The following is a 25,768-nucleotide window of genomic DNA, read 5'->3' as shown; positions in this document are numbered from 1 at the left end:
CACCACTGTACTCCAGCCTGGGTGACAGACTGAGACCCTGTCTCAAAAAAAAAAAAAAAAAAAAGTAAAGCTCAGTTAGGCAGTTCCTGGTCTGTAAAATGGAGCTCATAGCCCTTACTTCTTGGGGTGTCCCTGGGATTGAAGGAGCCAGTGTGTGTAAAACACGCCACTCAGTACTTGGCACTTGTGATGCTCAGCAAACAGTTGCTTGTAGGGGCGGTGAAATCTCAAAGGAGGGGTGCCACACCGTGGGCAGGAACGGCAGGGGACGGAGGATGGGACTGAGGTCAGGTACTTCGAAATCCTGCTGGTCATCAGAGCCACCCTAGGGAGGAACTTCAGCTCCCCCTGTTGCTGGGCAGATGCCTGGCCCTTAAGCTTTAAAAAGGGACCCCGCTTTTAGGGAGTTCCCCCAAGACCCTCCTTGGTCTTCCCAGAGTCCCATCACACCTTTAACACTTCTCAGTACCACGGGACTTTAGCTCCCTGAGAATGCCCTAGCCATGTGCTTCCTTACCTGTCCCCACACGTGATCTTTCCTAAGTTTGTAAAAGGAACCAGCACAAGAGCAGCTGGCATTCTGCCGGGTTCCTCTGAGAAGCATAAGATGGTCACCTGGTCTCTACTGTGGCTCCTGGAAACGCACTTTGCTTCCCTATTCATATAACAGGCAGACATTTGCATGGACAGGGCATTCAGCCTTGGACTTGTCTTAGTTTAAATAGTGAGAATTTGTCCTGGGCTCCCCACAAAACTCTGAATCAGTGTCTGGCGCCAGGGCCATTGTAACAGCTCAGGAACAGCTGCCCCGGGGAGCCCAAACTCACAGAACAGTCTTTGTCCCTTGGTGACTTGCCTATTTCAAGACCCCAGGCGGGAGTCCATGTTGATATTCTTCTCCCTCTGAGAGAACAGTGCAGCCAGCCTTGGCAGGATTCAGAAGGAGTTTATTATCTCTGAAATAGTTCTCTTTAACCTTCACCTTTTCCTCTCGCTTCTTGTTCCCGCTCCCTTTGGCCTTAAAGTGCTCAAAAGTCAATGAGATCTGGCAAAGAACTTCTCCTTGGTGGCATCCTCCAGCTTGGTGCATTGTGCCCAGAGGCAAGGATATTTTACTGAGCCACTATAACAGGGAGATCTGTTGATTCTACCAAACAATTGATCTCCTCCTATTTCTCCTCCTATTTGGGTAGATCAGTTCCCATCAAATTTCAGCGTGTCCGTGAATTTCCTAGGGCAAGATGTGTGCTCTCTCTCCCTGGCCTTGAGAAGCTGCCGATGCATTTGTCCTGGGTTTACTAGCTGTGGGGTTAGGCAAATATTCTACCTCTCTTTCAGGCTCCCAAGTATGCCCACCTTGCAGGACCCTGTCAGACAGCTCACTGTTCAAAATCTCAACTGACAAGGTGCTGTTTAGAGCTAGCTCTGATCCGAAGGGGTTTTACTAAGGAAGAAAGGAAATAGAAAAATGAACAATCTGACGCTTTGCGGGGGATTCTGCATTCACCCCCAAACCTTCACGCATACATGCACGAGCTGCCTCCCCCCATCCCTCAGCAGCTGGTGTACATACATCTGCAGAGGAGAGGCTTGGTCAGCACAGAGGACAGCAGCAAACATGCTGTCTAGGTGTCATCTGCTAGGTCCACCAGGCATTTTTGACAGCCACATCTTCATTCTTCCCAGTCCCAAAACTCTGAGGAAAATCTCATCTATCTGTACTTCTTGGCTAAAGGAAGGATGGAGGTGGGAGGAAGCTACATAAAAAAGAGGGAAGGACATCAAGTGAGCTAGGGGTGGGAGGGGGACTGCCTCCACCACCACCTACTGTCCATGCGTGCCCCTTGAAGGGCCCAGGTGTAGCCCAGCAGAGTATCCATGAATAGGCAGATGGGAGAGGGACAGCCAGAGTCTGCAAAATGAGCTCCCAAGGCCGGACATGGTGGCTCACACCTGTAATCCCAGCACTTTGGGAGGCCAAGGCAGAAGGATGGCCTGAGGTCAGGAGTTTGAGACCAGCCTGGCCAACATGGTGAAACCCCATCTCTACTAAAAATACAAAAGTTAGCAAGGTGTGGTGGCAGGTGCCTGTAATCTCATCTACTCGGGAGGCTGAGGCAGGAGAATCATTTGAACCTGGGAGGCAGTGGTTACAGCGAGCAGAGATTGCACCAGTGCACTCCAGCCTGGGTGACAGAGCAAGATCCAGCTCAAAAAAAAAAAAAAAAAAGAGCTCCTGAAAGACACACAGGTGAGTGGGGATACAGGGAAAGACAAGATATGTGAGTCAGAGGGCTGTGAGTTAGACGCACGTGAGGGGCACACAGTATGAGAGTCAGAGGCCCGTGCATTAGCTGCATGTGTATGAGCTCCTTGGTAGCAAGTCCACAGAGAAGAATGGCATAAAGAACCTAAAAATCATGCTGCATCCTATGTCCAAAATGGAAAGGAAGTGGCAACCAAATGGTCTCTGAATCTCTACAAAAGCTTTAGTTTGTCTTGATGAACCTAGCTGGAGACAGTCGAAACACGGCCAGGCGATCCCTAAACCTGCAGCGTGGGAACTCTGTTCTCAGCAATGGTGACAGCGTTCAGACCAACACTTGTCTCCAGAAAGTAACAGGAGCAAGGGTTATAACAGTGGGTGTGCCTGGGGACTTCAGTGGGTGAAGATTTTAGGAGTGGGGCTACTCTTAAGAGTGTCTCCCAAGGAACTGGGCTTGCCCTGGGGAGGAGACAGGGGAGGGAAGGATGAGGGTCTCCCTGCTCAGCATCCCCAGTAACCCAAACTGGTGCTTTCCCTCCCACAGGAGGCCGAGCTGGAACGCCTGGAACGAGAGTTTGCCATTCAGTCCCAGATTACAGAGGCCGCCCGCCGCCTAGCCAGTGACCCCAACGTCAGCAAAAAACTGAAGAAACAAAGGAAAACCTCATATCTGAATGCACTGAAGAAACTGCAGGAGATTGAAAATGCAATCAATGAGAACCGCATCAAGTCTGGGAAGAAACCCACCCAGAGGGCTTCGCTGATCATAGACGGTCAGTGCCAACCGGGCTGCCCCCACCCCACTCCCATGCCCGGGCCCCGGGAACCAGACGCCAGGTCCCACGAGTGGTCCCTGCATGACCTGAGCAGCTGCCTAACTGCCCGCTGCCTTCATTCGTCCATCCATAAAATGAAGCAAGTAAGGGCTGATCCCACATGAGAGAAACCGAGTGGACTCAGACACAGATGAAGGGATTGTACGAATCAAACTGTTGGTATCACTATTGGTTTCCTCTCTGGGAGAACCTGCAGCCAGGAGCTAGCATTCTTCTCAGCCCTCCCTGTGAACTGAGCTGAGTTGACTGGGCTAGCCCAAGCTCTGACACTCTCAGGGACCTGACCACCCCTGCTCAAGTCTGGAAGGACAGGTGGGGCTGGGGTACACAGCAGCAGTGATCCCTGTCTTTGAGCAGCCCCTGCCAACCCGCTGGCCCCTATGCTTCCAGGGGCCTCTTATCCCAAGAGCTGAGGCTGACTGTCTGGAACCCTGAGCTCCAGTCAGGGGTTAGGAATTTGGGTGATAACCTTTGGTAAATTCTAGAAGGAAATCCCCCAAAATCTACCCACAAAGCATCAGGTCTTCTAAACTGTTAGAATCCTTGTCTAAGTCAGTGAGTTCTTGAAAATATATGTCAAGCATTCTTTCCTCCAAGTGTATGTGTGTTTAAAATACCTTTGCTCTAGAAAGACAGAAAGTAGAATAGTGGTTACTATGGGGGGCTTAGGGGACAGGGGAATAAGGAGTTACTGCTTTATAGATACCAAGTTTCAGTCTGGAAACATGAACATATTATTCAAACAGAAGATGGATGGTGGTGATGGTTACACAACAATGTGAATGTGCTTAATGCCAATGAACTGTACACTTAAAAATAGTTAAGCTGGGGCTGGGCACAGTGGCTCACACCTGTAATCCCAGCACTTTGGGAGGCTGAGGTGGGCGGATCACCTGAGGTCAGGAGTTCAAGACCAGCCTGACCAACGTGTTTCTACTAAAAATACAAAAATTAGCCAGGCGTGGTGGCGCATGCCTGTAATCCTAGCTATTCAGGAGGCTGAGGCAGGAGAATCGCTTGAACCTGGGAGGTGGAGGTTGCAGTGAGCTGAGATTGCGCCATTGCACTCCAGCCTGGGCAACAAGAGCAAAACTCTGTCTCAAACAAAAAAAATAGTTAAGCTGGACATGTTGGCATGCACCTATAGTCCCAGCTACTCAGGAGGCTGAGGGAGAAGGATTACTTGAGCCAGAGGTTTGAGACTGTAGTCCGCTGTGATTATACCTGTGAGTAACCATGCATGCCAGCCTGGGCAATATAGCAAGACTCATCTCTGAAAAAAAAAAATGTTAACATGGTAAATGTGATGTTATATATGTTTCACCACAGTTACATAGATAGATAAATATAGATACATACAGATTTGCAGCCTAAACTCGTGAGCATCCTAGGGTAGCAATGATGTGCTGAAGATTCCAAGATGCCGAAGTCAGAGCTCCTGGTTGCTCATAGTCCATCATGCAACATAAATAAAGTGAATTTCTAGTTAAAAAGAGAATTTTTAAAAATTCTTTTGCTCTAGGAAATTTGGAATGACCATCTTTCCCTATCTCATCCTGTTGTCCTTGGCCAAGACCACACAACTTTTCCCCTACCTCCTAGTAAAGCTCCCTCAGCCAGCCTGTTTCTGATGCTCCATTTGAGACCCTCTGCCCTCTCCAAGGCACTTAGGGGTTCCCAACAGAAACATGTTTCCTACAGAAACATCCAAGGACCCACTTGAACTAGAGAAGTAATTAAGGTTCTTGCTAGTTCCTTAGCATATTATTTTAAGAGATAAAACACCAAACTTGGAATCTGAAGACTTGGGACCTTTGCTTGTGTTGCCGGAGAGCAAAACCACCTCGGACAAACCACTCTTCCCTTCCTACCCCTCAGTTTCCCCAGCAGTGCAACAGGGAGGATTATTTTACTGCTCCCTTTTGGGCGTGTTCTGGTTAATTGAATGGCATCTATAAAAATAAGCTTTGGAGAGATGGAGCCTGTATTTAGCATGCTTGTTTTCTCTACCAATGACTTACAAAGTTTATTGAGAAGCCATTTATTGCCACAGAAGCAAAGTGCCTACCCTAGTTTCGCATTTGTAGAATCAAAAGCAGTTCGCGTCCTTTGGTTTTGCTGGTACACGCCCTGGGTTTGTGCAGGAACAATGATGTGGTTTAACCAGGCTGGGACAGCCTTTATATTCAATATGAAGCCACTCTGCATTGCAGTATTCTATGAAACCAGGGCACAAACACACAAAGGCTAGGGCACATGGCAGTGTCGAGGTGGGGGAGGCTGAGCCAATGACCTGCCACAGGGACTGTCAAACACCCAGCAGCATTTTTATTGTATCTGGTGGGTTCTTTCTGGTTAGGAAGAGAAAGGTATGAGGTGGTGGTAGACACACTATTTTCACAGATAGGGCTTTGCTGAAGGAATGTGCTGAACTCATAGGCTATTGCTTTTTGTCTTCTCAGATGGAAACATTGCCAGTGAAGACAGCTCCCTCTCAGATGCCCTTGTTCTTGAGGATGGTAGGTTTATGCATTTCCTGCTTACAAACCTGGAGCTCAGAGTAAACAGAGATGAGTTTCTATGTAGTCTGGGGATTGCCTTGTGTAAAGGCAAGAGCCAGGCCAATAGGCAGCTGGGCTCCCTCCAAGCTCTCTCATTTCCCAGTATTCACCTGTTTGGTTGGGAGTGGGTAGGTGCTGCATAAACCCTGTGTATTAGAGCTTTTCATCAGTGAGTGGTGCTTTACTTTTTTAGAAGCCAAAAACTTTTCTTTTTTTTTTTTTTTTTTTGAGACAGGGTCTCACACTATTGCCCAGGCTGGAGTGCAGTGGTATGATCTCGGCTCACTGCAACCTCTGCCTCCTAGGCTCAAGTGATTCCTCCACCTCAGCCTCCCTAGTAGCTGGGACTACAGCATGCCACCACACCTGGCTAATTTTTTTTTTTTTGTATAGACTGGGTTTGCCATGTTGCTCCTGGGCTCAAGCGACCCACCCACCTCAGCCTCCCAAAGTGCTGGGAGGATTACAGGCAGGAGCCACCATACCTGGCCCAAAACCACATTTTTAGCTAGACAGAATCTACACACTAGGCATAGCTTCCTTTTGAGTATTCATGGTATCTAGAGGAAAAGGGTAGAAATTGATTTAGATCACAAATCAAAGATTGAAACCCACTAGGAGAGTCTAAGGATCGTGAGAAGAAATGGAACAAACCCTGTGTTGCTTCCCAAGACAGTAGTGAAAGTAAGAGGGAAGGTATCCCAGTAGATACACACTCAGGCTGGAAAACCATCTTATTATTTCCCATTGAACTCTTAAAACCTGGCAGTTAGCAGGATATTTTCTTGGGAAATTCTTAAAAAACAGAACTGATCCCTCCCCCAACCCCTATCACCACCAAACGTAGGGGAAGAAAGAATTCCAAACCCAGAACCATGTGAGAATACTCCTGTGGATGTTTAACCATCGCACTGGGAGGCGGGTGCGTTAATTATATGGAAATATATTAAGTGGCAGTTAATTTTTTTGCCCTGTAGGGAAACCTCGGGTAGGCAGTGATAAGTGGCTGTTCAGATGGAAAACATGAAAGGTCCACACTAGTCATAGTAATAATGATAATTGCAATAATAATAATGATTGCTCTTGATGTGAGGAAAGTCTGGTGGGTTATTTACCCAGTCACCTTGGCTGTGCTATTAGAAATCAGATTGGAATATATTTGTCTGCTTCTTTACAAGCCGGGGCGGCCATTGGGCTACAAGGAAATGGGGGCTTGGGCATCAGAGACCCCAGCCCTGCGGTTGGCCTCTGAGTACCCCAGTCTCTCCTGGAAAGGGAAGAAAAATTCAGAGAGATTCCTTGGTAATAGAGGGGTGCCTGGAGCAATAGGTAATGTCACGGGGTAATGTTGAGATACCATTAGTGATTCCAGCTTCTTCCCCGTGTTCCAGATGCAGACCCCTGGACTTCCTCACAGGTGTGGGCACATCCTTTTGCCACAGTCTCACTGCAGGGTCTCCTGGTGACTCCTCCTTTACTGATTTGAGGGCAAAGGAGGAGTGGGTGCATAGTGGGTGTCCACGGCTGAGGGACTGAGAATTAGACTGTGAAACAAGCCGCTGGAAATGGATTTAGGGGCAAGTGAATGGTAGTTGGTTTTTTGTAAGGTTTGCTTCTGTGCTTTTTTCCCCCTCCACCTCCCATCTCTGCCTTCCCCATGAAGCCTGAATCATTCCCTCCTCTCTCTTCTTAATGCTGACCTGCCCTAGCCTGAAGTCCTCATTCATCCCCCTCTCTAGTCTCTCTCCCTTCCCTTCTAGTTTTAGAACGCTGCCAGGTGAATAGTTCTAAAACAGGATTTTTCACCCTGATGCATCCGTGCTTAAGACGTTGCGAAGTTTTCCTGTGGCTTTTCAAAATCTCAGCTCCTCAGCTCGGAATTCCAGGCCCCCATCAGTCAGGCTCTTGGCTCACATGGTGCACACAGAAGGCAGCTGTGCTGACCAGCACTCCTCCCTCACTCCCCCTGCCCCTCCTCACCGGCCCCTGCCCGGCCGGATGTGCCTGCAGCTGGTACCCTGCCCTCAGGGCCTCCACACTTTGGTTCAAGCCCTTCCTTCCTCCTCCTCTTTGCCTGCCCACTGCTCAAGCCCCTTCAAGACCAGCCTCTCCCACAGCACCTCCTAGACTCACTGAATTTGCTTTTTCTGAAAGTCCTCTAGTGCACTGATGTGTTAGATCATTCCTTTCCTGGAGGCAGGGAATCATTTATTAATACATAATCTTTCTAGCTCATCTCCTTAAAGAAGTTAAGGCAGTTTCAAAATTAAAATATACAGGAACAGATTAAAAGAGAATAAACACAGCTCTGGGGAAAAAGGCAAAGAGCAGACACCCGATCCACCCAGCAGGTATTTACAGTGACATATAGACCCTCATTCATTTTTTTCTTCTCCAACCAATGGTTATCAAGCACCTACTATGTGTCGGCTGAGGATCTAGCAGCAGATGAAACAGACAAAACTCTCCTAAAACTCAGACCCTCCCAAAGTGAATCAGATGCTTAGCATCTGTGGAAAGACAACTTAACGCTAGAGCAGTAACTACCTTTTGCTGTTTGGTGTGAAGCAGTCATTTGTTGGTGGTATTTAAGGACGTTCAGACTTCGCTCCGTTCGTGTCTAATCAAAAGTGACGCGTCTCTTCCCATGCAATCCCGCCTGCAGTGGAGGTTTGGCTTGCCCTGGTTTGGTTTGACTCGTCTTGACTTGTCTTGGCAACTGGGGAAGAGTCTCAGGGTTTCTCATTACAGGGGTGAAGGTGTGGGTTTGGCTGTGTGGCTCCAAGGTGCGGGTGGAGGGGTGGAGGGGTTCTGTCTCAGCCTGTGGGAAGGATGACCGGGGCTCAGTTCCTCTCTTCCTGTCTTTGTGCAGAAGACTCTCAGGTTACCAGCACAATATCCCCCCTACATTCTCCTCATAAGGGACTCCCTCCTCGGCCACCGTCGCACAACAGGCCTCCTCCTCCCCAGTCCCTGGAGGGACTCCGACAGATGCACTATCACCGCAACGACTATGACAAGTCACCCATCAAGCCCAAAATGTGGAGTGAGTCCTCTTTAGATGAACCCTATGAGAAGGTCAAGAAGCGCTCCTCGCACAGCCATTCCAGGTGAGCTGCATGGTGAATGAGGCCAAATGAGGCCTCCCTCTATGCTCTGGAAGAATCAAAGGGCTGTCCCAAGTAGCATCCACGATGACAAAATCCACATCAACCTAGTTCCTCCCCCGGGGTTTGCCTTTCACGGGGCTGTGCTCACAGCGCCCTCTGCTGCCAACCCTATTGAGGTACATTTTTGTGACTCAGAGAAATTGGGGCTTTGGCCCACAATCAACGTGATGGCAGATGGTTTGAATGCTGTTAAATTCCAGAGGAATTAATTAGGAAATCTCAGGCAGCACTATTCTGAAATGGCAAGTGAAAGTCCACTCCGAGCAATTGCAGAGTGGTTCAGAACTCTACCCCTCATCCAGCAGAATTCTCCAGCCAAGCAGCTGTAATCCAAGCTGTGTATTATCAGCTCATTACCGGGCTGACCTTGTAGGGAGGTTTTTTTTTTTTTTTGGAAGGCATTTTGGGTCTGCATCTCTGTTTTTCTCATTTCCTTTAATCACTCTACCAAGCTCCAAGGGGGTGCCAGGACAGGTAAATATTTGTTTCTTGGAAAACAAAAACTGTAAGGGCAGGACCATCAACACTGCCTGATACAGAGAAGGCTGACCAGGGTCTTCGTCTCATATTGCCTAGGTGGGGAGGGGGGAGGGCATACTCACTGCTGGGGAAAGGCTGAGAACCACAGTAGAGGTCTGACCAAGCGAGGTGGGAGTCATGGGCGAGCTTTCCCCACACGCTGGGATCAATGTCCTGAACTAGCTGGCCCCCCAGGAAAGGTGCTGTCTGTCTGGCGGTGACCACGTGGCATCCTTGGCTTTGCAGCAGCCACAAGCGCTTCCCCAGCACAGGAAGCTGTGCGGAAGCAGGCGGAGGAAGCAACTCCTTGCAGAACAGCCCCATCCGCGGCCTCCCGCACTGGAACTCCCAGTCCAGCATGCCGTCCACGCCAGACCTGCGGGTCCGGAGTCCCCACTACGTCCATTCCACGAGGTGAGTCTGCCCGGCCTTGTGGCCACCTCCCTGCTCAGACCAGGCCTTCCTTTTTAAAACTGGGCATTGTCAGCCCCAAGCTGGCCCAAATAATGGATGAGCTACAGTCAGACCTGAACCTGGGAGGATAAATGAAGCGGAATAAAAAACCAAACTGGCAGCAGTCAACCCCCGTTAGCCAAGAGACCCATGCAGAGGGCACCTGGAGTCAGCCAAAGAATCCCCGGGCTCCTGGAGCCAGGGAGCACGAAAAGTTTCCTAAGCAAAGCAGAGGCTGCAGAGGCTGGCTGGGTTAGCATGGGAAGAGGTCTTCTATCTTTCTACTGAGGCCTAAATTTATACTGGACTTCCTTTAGTGCCTCAAAATGTAAATTCATAAAGAGCAAAAGAGCCAGGCAAAAATGAGGCTTCAGTGAATCACACCTTCTTTTTCTTTTTTTTGAGATGGAGTCTTGCTCTATCACCCAGGCTGGAGTGCAGTGGCGCGATCTCAGCTCACTGCAACCTCTGCCTCCCGGGTTCAAGCGATTCTCCTGCCTCAGCCTCCCAAGTAGCTGGGATTACAGGTACCTACCACCACGCCTGGCTAATTTTTGTATTTTTTAGTAGAGACAGGGTTTCACCATGTTGGCCAGGCTGGTCTCGAACTCCTGACCTCAGGTGATCCACCCACCTTGGCTTCCCAAAGTGCTGGGATTAGAGACATGAGCCACTGCTCCTAGCCACACCTTCTTTTTCTAAAAAGAAGCAAACCAGATCACGGAGGGCCACATGATAGGGGCTTTCATCCCCCTTCTGAGTGGCAGTCGGAAGTGGGACTCATCTCTTCCTGTGCTTGGCCAGTGGGGCCGCTGTGAATTTCACGTGCAGTCCCAGCATCAGGCAACATCATCTGCCATGTGATATTGTTTCGCACTTCCCTAAGCCCTGAGTGGACTCAAATGAGCAGAATGAATTATAAAGTAACGGTATGGTGAGTATTTGCATCATTCATTTTTTAATTATCTCATTTGCCACCAACCTTCTATTTCCCAGTTTCACAGGAAAGGGGAGTCTATTTATATGGATCAGTTAATAGTATTTGGTTAAACTATATGAAGGGCTTCTGTAGGACTGCTTTTATCTGATCTGTAAATAGGGACATTTCATCTGGTTTGTGTTTTTTTTGTTTTGTTTTGTTTTGTTTTTAAAGAGAGACAGGGTCTTGGCCTGTTGCCCAGGCTGGAGTGCAATGGTTTGAACATAGCTTACTGCATCCTCAAGTGATCCTCCCTCCTCAACCTCCTGACTAGCTGGGAGCACTGGTGTACAACACTACACCCAGCTAATTTTCTAATTTATTTGTAAGAGATGAGCTCTTACTGTGTTGCACAGGATGGTCTCAAATTCCCAGGCTCAAGCAATTCTTCAGCCTTCTGAAGCACTGGGATTACAGGCATGGACCACCGTGCCCAGCCCTATCTGGTTTAACATGATACTAGAGTAAGGATTCTGTGGTTCTCTTTGTGTCTATAGAATTATTTAAAAAAAAAAAAACAAAACGGAAATCGAAACCCTTCTGTGAGTCCTAGCTTCAGTCCCACTTCCCACTGGGAATCAAGGTGGAGACCCCAGGTTCATCTCCCGCAACGGGCAGTTCCATTCGTCTGGAAACCACAGGTGGTTCCCGGATCCCTGGGGCAGCCCTGCTGAGTGAGACTCTGGCTTGCTGGGCTGGGGCCTGAGCCCGCGTGGAGGCACCCAGTGCCCTCCTCAGGACCCCCTCCTCCCCGGAGCACCCCTCCTTGGGCCCACTCCCCACCCCTAGACCAACCCGGGTCGTCTCCCGGCAGGTCGGTGGATATCAGCCCCACCCGACTGCACAGCCTCGCACTGCACTTTAGGCACCGGAGCTCCAGCCTGGAGTCCCAGGGCAAGCTCCTGGGCTCGGAGAATGACACCGGGAGCCCCGACTTCTACACCCCGCGGACTCGTAGCAGCAACGGCTCAGACCCCATGGATGACTGCTCGTCATGCACCAGCCACTCGAGCTCGGAGCACTACTACCCGGCGCAGATGAACGCCAACTACTCCACGCTGGCCGAGGACTCGCCGTCCAAGGCGCGCCAGCGGCAGAGGCAGCGGCAGCGGGCGGCGGGCGCACTGGGCTCAGCCAGCTCCGGCAGCATGCCCAACCTGGCGGCGCGCGGGGGTGCGGGGGGCGCAGGGGGCGCGGGGGGTGGTGTGTACCTGCACAGCCAGAGCCAGCCCAGCTCGCAGTACCGCATCAAGGAGTACCCGCTGTACATCGAGGGCGGCGCCACGCCCGTGGTGGTGCGCAGCCTGGAGAGCGACCAGGAGGGCCACTACAGCGTCAAGGCTCAGTTCAAGACGTCCAACTCCTACACGGCGGGCGGCCTGTTCAAGGAGAGCTGGCGCGGCGGCGGCGGCGACGAGGGCGACACGGGCCGCCTGACGCCGTCGCGATCGCAGATCCTGCGGACTCCGTCGCTGGGCCGCGAGGGCGCCCACGACAAGGGCGCGGGCCGTGCTGCGGTCTCAGATGAGCTGCGCCAGTGGTACCAGCGTTCCACCGCCTCGCACAAGGAGCACAGCCGCCTGTCGCACACCAGCTCCACCTCCTCAGACAGCGGCTCGCAGTACAGCACCTCCTCCCAGAGCACCTTCGTGGCGCACAGCAGGGTCACCAGGATGCCCCAGATGTGCAAGGCCACGTCAGGTGAGAGGGGGCGGCCGTGTGCACGCGGGAAGACCTGGGGGCGAACTGCTTGCCCGTGTCAAGGGCTGCCGGGGGGAGGTACCCTTGGAACTGGGTGCAGTGAGGAAGGGGAGTCATTAATTCTGGGAACGCTGCTGTCAGATGCGGGAGACTTGAGGTCTTCCAGGCCTTTGTCGACCCCGCCCCGTTCTTACCTAATCTTGCACCATAACCGTGCACCTGACCCTCCAGAGTGCACTGGGCCAGCTCTCCCGTTTCTCCTTGTAAGGACAGAAATCTAAGAAAGTTAGGTAAAGTAAAAGGAATATCTCTGGGTTTATCCAACCAAAGGTGAGTCTTTTACCCTAGTGAGAAGGGTATCCCAGTGAAAGCCCACAGCTGTAGCTTGCAAAGGAAGCTGGGTTGGGGATGGGCTTGGGTCAAGCCTAGAGATTTGGCCAGTGTCTCCCCAGATGGGGGCAGACTGGCTAATACACAGAGTGCCAGAGCTGTGCGTTTGACAGAATTCTTGACTGCTCCTGGCTTTCCCATTTCGATGATGATGTTATGCCATAGCCACAAACTATATTTTTCTTAAGTGTCTTCAATATCCTTATGTCTGAAAATTTCTGTAAGTTTACCTTATATTCTTGTACTCAAGAGCACTGGGCGGTATTGAATCAGGAAAAAAAAAAAAATGGAAGAAACCATTCATTCCCTTAAGTTACATTTAATAACAGTGACAATGACCAACATTGAGCAGTTGACTTGTGCTCTGGTCTCAGCACTGGCTTATTAACATACCCTTACCACTCAGAGAGGGACACTGAGGAGAACAGAAATGGTACACATTATAAGAATAAAACGAGAGTCAGAAGCAAATGGGAGGAACTCTGAGTCAGGAATTTGGTAAAGATCAGGGGAAACAGTGACCTGAGATAATGGGGGGTTCATCTTTGGGGAACTGTAGGAGATTCTTGGTGCCTGCAGACAGCAGGGCAAAGAGGAAGAACCTGGATGCCCTAGTGAGCCAGGCTCTGGCATTCTATCCCCGCATCCCCGTGGACGTGTTTATTAGGGTCCACTGGCCAAATGACAAGTTCCAGAGATCAGGTAATGGTGGGTGTTCCGTGGACTTCTGGGTCCCAGAACCTTCTTTATGTTCCTTCTTCATCTGTAAAATAGCCCAGTGAAATTTGCCATTGACTCCCCAGGAAGATCTTGAGTACGATCATCTGTGACCCTATTAGATAAAGAACCAACGTTTTGTAAATATCTCCAACAGGAGGGTTTATGTTCTATCGGAATTGCAGCACTGGTCTAGTAGATTTGCTTTATGTAGAGATTAGGTAGATCTTTTGGAACATATTTTAGACTAAAATTTTTAAGAAGCTGTATCTGAGGTCTACTGATGGAAAGGATTCCTTTACCAAAAAAGCAAAGGATGCATTTAAGTAGGATTGACTTCCTACTAAATCTTTCCAACTGGACTTCCATGCTGCCTACATCAGTAAATGCATAGTGGTCAGGTTTGGATGAGCTAATAAAAGCTCTGCTCCCTTCAAAGCGCACTACAGTAGCAATGATAGGCCTGAAACAGCAGAGAGAGCAGGCTCTGAGAACCTTTCTGGATGCCCTCTCTTCACAATGGAGAGAAACAATTTCACAACGGGGCCGCACTGAAAATGCCCTGGGGCCAGAGAAATATGCCTTCCCTGTATGAGCCCTGCTCAGGTCTCACTCAAAGGACTATGGGGACATCAGGTTCTTTGCTGCTGTAGAAACCATCACCATCCCTATGGCTACTTCCTGGTGGCAAAGTGGGGACCTAGGATCCCGGGTCAGCTTGATTCAGAATGAAGGTGCGTGGTAGTGGGGAGAAAATGGAATTGGTGGGATGCAGAGGTTGGGGGGCATGTAGAGATGTTTTCCCACTGTGACCATGCCATAGGGATGCTGAGACCCCGCCCTGGGGTCCTTCCCAGCATCCCTGGAAATGGTGACCTCTGGCCACTGGGTTGGTGTCGGCCAACAAGTCGCAAGCTCCTTCACCTGTGTCTGATTCCCTGTCTGCTCTCTTCCTTTCTTGCACCACCTGCATGTAGCTGCCTTACCTCAAAGCCAGAGAAGCTCGACACCATCAAGTGAAATTGGAGCCACCCCCCCAAGCAGCCCCCACCACATCCTAACCTGGCAGACTGGGTGAGTTCTTCCATTTCCTTCACTGTGTCAGCTTGAAAGAGTGTCATAGACATTCAGATCCTAGTGACATAAGGATAAGTCAGTAAATGGACGATGAGGGTTCGTCACTGGGAGGTGTCTTCCTTTCAAGAGAAGCCCCGTGATCTGCTGTCACCTCTGCCTACTCCTTTCCCTGGCTGTGCCTTTATAGAGGTGAACTGTCTGTGTTCTCTTAAAGTAGGCGGTGGTCATTGGGATGTGGGAAGACGGAAGCAGGAAGTGGGACTGTGCTTCTTCGGTCCGATTTCCAGACAGCATTTCATTTCGGTTCGGATTACACTCAGGCTGACTCAAAATGCCAGGCAAGAATGTCAGGGGGAGAAAGAGAGCTGATGAAGACAGCAAATAAATACACTGAGAGGCAGGTGAAACAGCCACTGTCTTAGGATGTCTCAGGGTGCAAGAAAAAAGGCGGTGTCCTGGCCAAGCACTTGCTCTTTATCAACACACAAGAGATCAGGTGCCCTGAAGCCTTCAGTGGAAGCTGCACACAGCAAAATAAATGAAACCGAAAGGCAGCTCCTTTGATAGCTTGACATGTTTGCATACAGCATTATCATCTCGGGGCCAGTGAGGCTGTTTTGACCTACTGGAGGGTCTGGCAGACACAGGTAACCCACCTGGCCCTACAGCACCTGCCTCTTCTGTTGCCCCTGAGACATCAGCTCTAAGTAGGTGTTAGGTTCTGTCGACATCTGTTGGTTGGAGGGGTAAGGAGTCCCCTTCCTCGGTTTGTCTGGTTCCTGGTTTGGTGGAGCATCAGGGGGATGTCTGGGAAAACCTGACAACTGGCTGTGAGTTGAATCATGAGGAAAGCACAATTCCAGAATTGGCTCTACTGCCTGCCTCTCAGGCTCTCATACTTGGCCTTTTTTTTTTTGAGAAGGAGTCTCACTCTGTTGCCCAGACTGCAGTGCAGTGGTGACTGCAGTGCAGTGGTGCAATATCAGCTCACTGCAACCTCCACGGTTCAAGTGATTCTCCTGCCTCAGCCTTCCTAGTAGCTGGGATTACTAGTGTGTGCATCATCACACCTGGCTAATTTCTAGTAGAGACAAGGTTTCACCACGTTGGCCAGGCTGGTCTCGAACTCCTGACCTCAGGTGATCTGCACACCTCAGCTTCCAAAAGTGCTGGGATTACAGGTACCTGACTGGCATTTTTGTTCCTGCAGGTTTATCTGTGGTAATTTTTTTACACCAGGTTTTCTAGAGCCTTCATTTTTGGCAAGAGAGAAAGGGTCCTAACACTTACTGAGTGCTTGCTGTGTACTCAAAGGCTGAGAGCAGCTTCTAACACACATGAGCTCATATAATCCTCATCGTCCCCTTGCAAGGGAAATACCCAGATGTTTTAGTTTCATAGATGAGGCTCAGAGGAACTAAGTGCCTGGCCCAAAGTCTGACAGCTGGAGGGAGGTGGAATTCCAGCTCTGCCCTCTGTGACCCCAAACCCTGTCTTTTCCCACTATACAGATAGTTAAGTGTGGTCCCAAAGCCAGCAGCACGAGTGAGCCTCACCTGGGATCTTGTCAGAAATGCAAATTCTCGGGCCCACCTGTAACCTAAAACAATCCAAAACTCTGGGGGTGGAGCCCAGCAGGCTGCACATTCTGATAAGCCCTCCAGGTGATGCTGACCCACACTCAAAATAAGAGAAACTGGAGCCCCAACTCAGTGTTCCTGTGTCTGCTCCTACTTCTTGGGCTGCCTGTCGGACAGTAGCTGCCCCTCTGTCTTTTAGGTCATTAACACCCACTGACATACCACCCACACCCCAGCTCTCACCTGTGTGGCCAGGCAGCCTCTGCAAGGTGTAGGGTCTAAGAGTCTCACTAAGATTAACTCATAAAAGAATGACACATCTTTCATATATATAATACATACCTCCAGTGACTAAACAAGAAACTTCAGATTGCAAGATCCCTCTCTAGATCTTCCAACTTTTCTGAATCATGCCCAGTCTCACCCGATCCAAATATATGATTGTATTATTTGACTGGCAACAAGCTCTGAAATGTACAAGCCCTCCTCAGGGTCCTATGCACTTAAGATGGTCTTGAAACTTGCCTATTTCACCATCTCCAACTAGTGAGGACTCAAGACAAATTTGAAAAAACAGCTATTTTGCTTCTTGGCGTAAAGTTTTGCTATGATGTGATACGAAATGAGGCCATGGGTAAAAGAGGGCCCGTCCCTCCTAACAAACTACGTATTTTGACTCAATTATGGGGACTGAAAGTACTGCATGACTTGTATGATCTGTTGCTAACTCGGGTGTCTAATCAGCCGGCCTTTCGGATATATTAATAAGCTACTAATCGTGTCTGTGTCAGTGTCTCTCTGTAACATGACCTCTCTTCTCTTCCTCCTCCTGCTTTCCTTTGTTCAGAGAAGCAACAGAAAACTCACCCATTCTGGATGGGTCTGAGTCTCCACCTCACCAAAGTACTGATGAATAGAGGTACCGTAAGGGGAGTTTTGTTCCTACTGCCCATGAGTCTGTGGTCCCACATGTGTTGCTTTTCTCCATGTCACCATTTCCACAAGGATATATCTGAATGCTGTATTTATGCCTTATTTCTAGATACATGGGGAACTATGTTTTTAGATGGAGGTTCTTACATCAGAGGTTCGATACTCCTAACACTGCTTCCCAGAAAAGACCCCCAGAGTATGTTTTGTTTTGAGACAGACAGTCTTGTTCTGTTGCCCAGGCTGGAGTGCAGTGGCGTAATCTCGGCTCACTGCAACCTCTGCCTCCCAGGTTCAAGCGATTCTCCTTCCTCCCTAGTAGCTACAGGTGCATGCGTGGCTAATTTTTGTATTTTTAGTAGACATGGGGTTTTGTCATGTTGGCCAGGCTAGTCTCGAACTCCTGACCTTAAGTGATCTGTGCGCCTGGCCCCAAAGTATATTTTAGACTCACCGTGTTCTACCTACATTCAAATATTTGTAGACATTTTACTGTTAGTAAGCAGTGTCCCCTGAAAAGAACAGCATTGCTGCAATGTAAGTTTCAAAGCATCAAGGGCCAACTGAGTGGATCCAGAAGCACCCCCAGCATTCTTGAGTAACAGCTGTGCTGAGTACCAAAAGTACAGCTGCTTTTCCAAATGTCCATAAGCCAGCATTTTTATTGCTACCACTGTCACCCGGGAGCTCGTTAGAAAGCTAGTCTCCCGGGCACCACCCTGGCCTCTGAACCTAATGTGCATTTAACAGGATTCCTGAGTGAATAACATGCACGTCAAAATCTGCAAAGCACGCGGGCAGAAAACAGTACCACCTGGTCTGGTTCCTAGCCCCAGGACCCTTACAGTCTAATTGCCTATCAGGAGATAGACGAGGAGCATGAGAAACTGCTACACTTATGTATTACTTATGTATTAAGTGCTCTAAGACTTAGAAACAAAATGCTGAGAGGATTCAGAAATGAGGGGGTCACTTTCGAGTTCACGGAGATGTTATGTGAGCCTGGCTCAGAAGCCTGCGGTGGGAGGAGGGGGCTTAGATAGGTGGAGACAGAGACCATCCCAAGTGCAAAAACATGGATGCATATTAAGGGTGAGGGGCGGTTAACAGTAGAGAGTCTTGTTTCCTGTAGAGAAAAAACTGGACATTTGAAAAGTAAGTAAGTTAGGACATTATTGCAAAGTTGACAGATGGGGAGTCAGGGGACAGGGACTTTTAGGCTTTGGAAGGAAGGCAGACCACCTCGCCCTGCCCCAGTGCCAGAAAAAAGAAGAAGGAAGGCAGACCCCCTCGCCCTGCCCCAGTGCCAGAAAAAAGAAGAGATTTAGAGATAGGATGATGTCATGAGAGCAAAATTTTTGAAGCAGGAAGAACGGCCTTTTTCTCCCCCAGTATGGGAGGGCCGATCATCTGCTAAAGGTGATGGAGGTAGGGATGACAGCCAGAAGTAGAATTAACCAGGTTTGAAAGAGCTGCTGTGGGAATGTAGGCACTGCTTGAAATACCTACATACATACACATGTGCATGCTCATGCATACATGTGCACATGCAGGGACACACATACATTATACTGAGCAACAGCACCTTCCCAGACCAGGTAAGACAGGATGCCTCTAGAGGGCCTCGTCCCCTATCCTCTGGCCTTGTGACCAACTGCAGGACTCTTCAACAACCCCAGTACGTGCCATCAGTTGGTTTTATAAGTTATACGTTTAAAAAAACCAGTTTGAAATTCCTCCCACCTCCCTAGGCCAAGCAGTTATAAACCACAAAATCCAAGCAGTTATAAACCACAAAATCCTGTGAGATGGGGGCGAATTTGCCATCTGTCTGGTATCAGAGGGCCCTGGCTTAGCCAGTACCCTTTGCAGGCCACACATCTCTGAGCATCGCCCTGGGAAAGGGCATTCTTGCAGTGGAAAGCCCCCACAGGCACTGGCCCCCACAGATTCTGAAGTCACCACTTCTGTGACCCAGACTGCCCAGGGCTAAGCTGCTCTTCTGGGTCACAGTTGAGAGAGCACACCTAGGTCTTCATCCTGCCCCAGCTCATGTTCCAGTGACTGACTGACTTAGGTTTTTACTAGGGCAACTATTTAGTGGCCCCATTTGTATTATTTGTGAAGAATAAATGCTTCCTAAATGGTCTCTTTTGTTAGTATTGCTTTCGTAGCACATGGCATTCCTTGACTATTAATTACCGTAAAACTTAATTTGTACTGAAAGGCAAAGGCTTAGCTGAGCAGCCAGAACAAAGGTCTCTTCCCCAAACTTGAGAATAAGAGACCGATACATGAAGCAACATATATAGCTTTAAAAATACCTTACATACTTCAATAACTATGGGGAAGCACTAAGAAAGATTCTGTGTAAAACATCACAAGTTTGGAAAAATACATCTTTACATCTTTTCCTCCAGCTTCATTTTATCAGAGGCAGGAGCAGGCCAGTGGTTTCCATACTGTGGCCCCTCTGGGAGCCACCTGAGAACCAAACCACCAATCCAGCATCTCCCACCCCATCATCCAGATCCCAATGCCCTCTCATATGTGGGTTCTGTGACCCAGAAGCCTCCAACAGGAGAACACCATGGGCCAGCCAACAGTTAGGCTCTTGACATACCAAATACACCACCACAGGAACCCTTAACCTCATCTACTGCCTTATCCAAACATCACTGCTTTGAACTCAATGGTCTTTCTGGAGCCTTTATGATCAATACATAGTGGACTTTTAGTCCTTCTGAAGCAGATTATATTGTCACAATTATGACTGAACTTTAATAGTTTCAACCAGAAACTGTTTAGGATCCAACATACAAGACAGTCAACCACATTTTATAATATTAGCCCATTTAAGAGTATTTTTCAAAGTGTGTTCTGTGGATGTTAATAAGTGATACTGTTCCAGAAGTTCTGCGGCAAACAGTAATCCAGGACTTCTCAGAACCTTTAATGTATGTTTCATACACATTTACATTTCAGGCCTCTGAAAGGCAGAATCCTCAAATTTATTTATCCATGGAACCTTTTTTTCCCCTCAGAGCAACTCACAGGTCTACTTTGGGAAACACTGGCTAAAGTGGTTCCTAAGATCTCGTGAAGCCCTTAGGGAAGTTTTGTCCCAAACAGACCCAGATCATGGTTGTGTTAGAAACTCATGGTTGTGTTAGAAACAAAAATTTCATCAACAGTTTAAGAAACTACTTACATGTGCCAGTCAGTATTCGTTACATACGAAAAACTCAGTTCAACAAGCGTGAGCAAACAAGAGCATGTACCAGCTGGTATCACTGGAGCCCAGGCTGGCTGGGTCTCCTTCCATCTCTAGCTCTGCTTCCTCCTCCTGTTAACGTCGTTCTCAGGAGGAAATGACATCCTTGTAGTTTAAAAGCTGCTCAGGCACGTGGCCATCTTTGAACCAGGGATTTTGATCGGGAGACTCTCATTGGCTCAGCCCCGTTGGGTTCCTTGTCCCCTGGCTCCCACGGGAGTGAGGATGGCGCCATGGTGGAGAGTACCACCAGGACCACGTGGAGTTAGGGAGAGATTGTCCCTCTAGGAGAAACATAGGACCCCTGGAGGGCCCAACCACCTCTCCCCTTAGAAGTTTTTCAGTCACGCACCATTTCAAAAGTCAGCTTAGGGTGGAAAGAAAGTTTGCAGGACAGGTGTCCCAGAAACATCCACTTACCACCTACATATAGTAATACCCATGGCCAGTGTCATAATCAAGGGCCTTTTCTTACTTTGCTTCTGAAGCTGGTTTATTTCTGGTGCTCCAAACACAGGACTCTCATTAAAATCCACCAGTATGTGCACAGATGCCTTGGGATTTTCCAGCTTTCGTGGATTTTAAGGCCAGATGAGAAACATTTACAACATCCAGTTGTTCCTAGAGAGGTTAGCAAATGAAATAGAAAGCTGGGGATCACTGATGATTCTCAGTCGTGAAGCTGTGTTTGGTACTGAAATGCTCCTAAAACTCGCCTGCTCTGAACTACGTTGGGTTAGGGTCCCTTCCTGTCACCCATCCCTCACCACTCCCCTAGCACTACCCATGGGGAGATGAGTTGCAGGAGAGGAATTCAAAGGGCTCATTCAGGATCACTGGAGAGAGGCTGTTTTTCCGAATCATGATCCCTAGTAATGACTATTGGCTTCCACATATGTATGACTGCTTCTTAAGATTTAAGAATTACTTCTACCCAACCTAAATGGTGATACCTACCTAAAACACTTAAAAAAAAAAAAAAAAAAAACCCTTTCATTTTCTTCTATACTTTCCTGTGTATTTTAAATGAACACACTTTTATAATCACAAAACAATGCGTGTTATTTAGAATAAAGCAAAGTCACCATTGATTTTTTTTAAACTTTTAAAACACAATTCAAAATACCACCGCAGTTTCACTACAGGGAAACCTCACATTTCGAATGCTCTTCCAGGACAGAATAAAAATTTCCTAGTGACATCTGGTTAGCCCTGGGGTCTCACAGAGGACAACCCGGGCAGCTGTCGTGTGGGAAAAGTCCCCTGAGAAAAGCCCAGAGGTTATGGCTTTGGCTGCATCTGAGAATCACCTGGTGGGGAGCTTTGACAGCTCTCAGTGCTCACACACACCCCAAACCAATTGGACCCAGGCATGAGTATTTCTGAGAGTTCCCAGGTGCTCCCCAGATGCAGCCACGCTGAAGAACCACCGCACTAAGTAAGTGTTACCTTCCATTTTCCTCCTTCACAAATGCTCTAGGTTTCAGGCGGCCCCTTTGTGTGGATTCTGGGGGCCTTCTGTACACACAGCACTGTTGAGGGTCTCAGGCCTCACTGCTCTGAACAGGAAAGACTCGTGATTAGCACAAGGCCCTGTCAAGGTGAACACGTCCTTCTCAGTGCAGGCCTGGCTGAGCCCGTCCTCCTCCACTAACTGTCTCATCTCCTTTCTTGGGCCTCCCGCAGGAGCTACAATGATAGCTGTTTCCTGGATTCCTCCCTCTATCCAGAACTAGCTGATGTCCAGTGGTACGGGCAGGAAAAAGCCAAGCCCGGGACCCTCGTGTGAGCCAGCCCGGCCTAATCTGACCGCCTCAACGCCATTCTGAGATCACCTCACTGCCTCTCATTTGCCTTACCCAGACGCACCGTCACCCTGCACCAGCTTCGGCCCTCAGCACTTTTTTTCTCCTGTCTCCGCATTCCCTCCCCCTCGAAAACCTGACTGAGGAGACATTCTGGAAGGTTCCGGTCCCACTGTGTGTCCCCTGGCGCTCTTGCCCATAGAGAGCCAGACACCAATCCTCAATGGCACCTTGGTGGCTTCCCTCTGCCATGACAGCCCCTAGGCCAGGAACCGTCAGGGGGGCCAGCCAGCATCCAATTCCTGCGGATAAGTAGCGTTGGGAGAGAACGGGAAAGGGGACTTGAGTTACAGGGTGACCCAGAAAGACGATTCAGCTGTGTCCAGCCTGCCACCCATACGTAGGCCAACCAAGCACTTCATGAAGAGGAGGCCTCGTGGCATATTCAGTTTACACCTGAAATATTCCTTGATGGGACAGCTTGTGGGGAGTGGCTGTGGGGAAAGGGGAGGATGAGAAAGGAAGCTCTCGACACCAGAGATGCATCGGAGGACCACAATCAGTTCTATGCTGCCAAAGATTAAAAATAAAAACATAAAAAATTAAGAGGGGCCAAGAGGAAGACATTCTTTCTGCAAGGAAATTTCTTTTAAATTCTGAACTGCTACTACACACAAGTGAAAGTCAACCCTGTGTAAACTGGTGTCCTCTCTCTAGCCCTCTCCCTTACTGGCCCACTTCTCTCTCCATAGAGAGCCTGAAAACCTGCCCCAATGCCACGGTAAAGGCGAGGGAGTCTTGGCTGGCATTGCTGACTCACAGTCGCCATCCATCTGGACACAAAGGAAGAGAGACCTGTGGGAGTCGTGGAAGTCGTAGAGGGTACTGTTAGCCCCGGTCCATGCAGGGGGTTCAGCCAAGCCCAAGACTCAAAGCTGCTTTCCTTTCAGGATTTGTAGTAACATAAGGTGATAATGGCCAAAAGTGGTTCTCTCTCATTAAAACAACCAGTAAAAGCGTATCCTATTTTTTTGCACAAGGTGTTTCATTTTCTTTTTTATGGGAAACCAAGGGAAAAGCACATTGCGGTCCATTCAGTGTTTAACCGTCGTGGCTCATTTTCTGTTCGTTAGCACTTGTGTGACAAAAGAGCTCAGATCCGACTTCTCCTATGTGTCACTTATTCCAAGAACCCAACTATGCCCTTAGGTAGAAAAATTTGACTCATGTGTCTACTAGCCAACAGGCAGAGCAGGGTTGAAAAAAATATCAGCTCCCAAAGGGCCCATGTGTCTACATCGTCAGTTACTGTCATGCACCACATTTGTGTGCAGATACCAAAAGAGGAGGAAAGAAGAAAAAAATTGTGGGAGCTGCACGTTTACATGTGTTTTGAGCTATGCTTCAAACACAACTAACTGGAAAGCCATCTATCTTCAAAGGCCTCAAAAATACTTTTATAACAAGTGTACAACTTTAGTTGGGTTATTCAAGATGGCACAAAAAGGTTTCCGCAGAGGTGGTATGCTGTGCTTTTGGCACAAGTGGTGGGGGGATGGGGGGTGGGGGTGGAATTTTTTTCTCACTCTAATGACTTCCTATTGGAAAGGCATTGACAGCCAGGGACAGGAGCCAGGGTGGGGGTAGTTTTGTGGGAAAGCAGAACTGAAGTTAGCTTAAGCATAAAAAGAAAGAAAAATCTTCGCTTTTCATGTATGTGGAGTCCAAGAATAACCATAGGCTCTACCAGACCAGGAGGGTAAGGATGGACATTAAAATGAAACAAATACCAAGGTATTCCTTCTGCTGCAGCCTGGAGACCACCGAGAGTCGAGCTGGGGCACACACACCTGGCCGGGACCCAGCAGTGACAAGGCGGGCTGTGGCCTCCTCCACCAAGTCTCTCTAGACGATTCAGGGCCTGCTTTCCCTAGCTCCATGCATGGCTGGACTGGTGATTCCAGGGTGCAGAAGGGATTCATATTCCCAGAATGCTTTAAGTGTACACCTGCAGGATAAAGAGAAACTGGTTATATTATTAAATGATTCTAGGGATTCATTGGGGGATATTTTTGTTGCTTTTACTTTCCTAGTTAGAGCTACAAAGAACAGTGATTTTTTTTTCTCCCTTCCCCATTCAGAAACATTATACACTGGGCCATTTTTCTTTCTCCTAAAGAAGATTCATGAATAGGCAGACTGAACTGTGTGCAACAGGAAAAGTCAAAAGGGAAAAGGAAGCTGATGAGGTTACATGGTTACAGGTTCTACACCATGCAGTGTAGCTTGAAATCTAATCTGGAGAAAACTGGATCAAGATTCTAGCCCACTTGAGTTGCAAGGAATGAGAGGCAAAAATTCTAAAGATTTGGGTTTTATTTTCAACTCGGGGGACAGAGAGAAATGGAGTGGGAGCAAGAATTACAGTTCTAGCAAACATCATGATAGTCTGGTAGTCAAGACAGAGATTAAGTAAAACAGGTTTTACTGTTTAGCTGAGTTCAGTTAATACAAAATGTACATAAAATGTTAGTCCTTTGAGACTGACATGATTAATGATCAGTGTGGTGGGAAATGCTGTAGTTATTGTACACAAGCACTTGCAAACTCTTTATCCCTATTTCCTTAAAACAAAATAAGGTGAAATACGAAGTCCCTGGTCTGATATAAAGCCCCTATTGGATTCTTCAGATGCGTAAAAGAAATTGCCTGTTTCAGCCAGAAGACTGGTGAAAACACATACATCAGACTATGTTGTGAGCCAGGTTGATTTTTTATTTTATTATATGCAGGTGAGTGTTGAAACTGTTAAAATTCCAATTTGTTTTCATTCAGTATTAGTTTAGTTCTAAATATAGCAAACCCCATCCAGGTGCTATCAGATGACCAGTTACTGCTTAGTTAACTAGGTGTAAAGTTTTACATATACATTAATGTCAATAGTTTATTACAAGTTGTGTAAAATGGACTCTAGTTTAATAATGGGGGAAAAAAAGATTAGGTTGCTCCTGAAACTGACTGTAGAGCATGTAAAATGATTTTACTGGATTCTGTTCAACTGTAATCAATGAAAAAGATGTACGTTGTAGACAAAGTTGCAGAATTAAAAAAAGAAATCTGCTTTTAATTTATTCTTTTTGTATTAAGAATTTGTATAGTACCTTTACATTTTGCAAAACAGTGTTGTCAACACTTATTAAAGCATTTTCAAAATGAAAAGATCCCAGCTGCCTCCTGGAGATTTTGTTCCTTTGTCTGTCAGCGATAAATGCTTGCATGTGCACCGGGAATCTGTAATTCAGGTGCTTGTGTCCTCAGTGGGCTCCTTTATTAAAGTCAATCTACAGATGGTATTTTTATGGGCTTGCCAGATGATACAGAGAAGCTTGGTTTGTTCAGCAGAGGTGAATTCCCTCTTATTCTAGTTTCCTTTTGTTAACTGTACAATATTGTCTAAATTATGTATTCCTCCTACTACAAAAAAGGACTTGAGATTGGAGGTCAGTCTTT

The 25,768-nt window shown here is 48.2% G+C and overlaps 1 protein-coding gene and 1 long non-coding RNA gene across 5 annotated transcripts in view; one reads left to right on the top strand and one right to left on the bottom strand.

Annotated features, from left to right (window-relative positions):
* The window catches only part of FRMD4A (FERM domain containing 4A), a 688,034-nt gene extending 662,555 nt beyond the window's left edge, over positions 1 to 25,479 (top strand). For 3 of the 4 annotated variants that reach the window (XM_030819299.1, XM_030819298.1, XM_030819300.1), the window contains 8 exons: positions 2,811 to 3,039; positions 5,565 to 5,621; positions 8,536 to 8,773; positions 9,599 to 9,766; positions 11,599 to 12,485; positions 14,570 to 14,666; positions 17,097 to 17,168; positions 22,140 to 25,479. In XM_030819299.1, the coding sequence (XP_030675159.1) occupies positions 2,811 to 3,039; positions 5,565 to 5,621; positions 8,536 to 8,773; positions 9,599 to 9,766; positions 11,599 to 12,485; positions 14,570 to 14,666; positions 17,097 to 17,166 (1,746 nt within the window). In that variant the 3' untranslated portion in view covers positions 17,167 to 17,168; positions 22,140 to 25,479. The remainder of the gene's footprint in view (positions 1 to 2,810; positions 3,040 to 5,564; positions 5,622 to 8,535; positions 8,774 to 9,598; positions 9,767 to 11,598; positions 12,486 to 14,569; positions 14,667 to 17,096; positions 17,169 to 22,139) is intronic. The other variant, XM_030819297.1, reaches the window with a different exon arrangement.
* On the bottom strand, positions 13,179 to 22,227 carry LOC115836733. The gene is made up of 3 exons (XR_004031766.1): positions 20,929 to 22,227; positions 14,655 to 14,726; positions 13,179 to 13,707 (listed from the first exon to the last, which is right to left on the bottom strand). It is a non-coding gene; the product is annotated as an uncharacterized LOC115836733 (long non-coding RNA).
* Positions 25,480 to 25,768: the final 289 nt, after the last annotated feature.

This window comes from Nomascus leucogenys, chromosome 9, assembly GCF_006542625.1.
Source record: "Nomascus leucogenys isolate Asia chromosome 9, Asia_NLE_v1, whole genome shotgun sequence".
NCBI classification, from domain to species: Eukaryota; Metazoa; Chordata; class Mammalia; order Primates; family Hylobatidae; genus Nomascus; species Nomascus leucogenys.
This window is presented reverse-complemented; position numbering and strand designations above follow the sequence as displayed.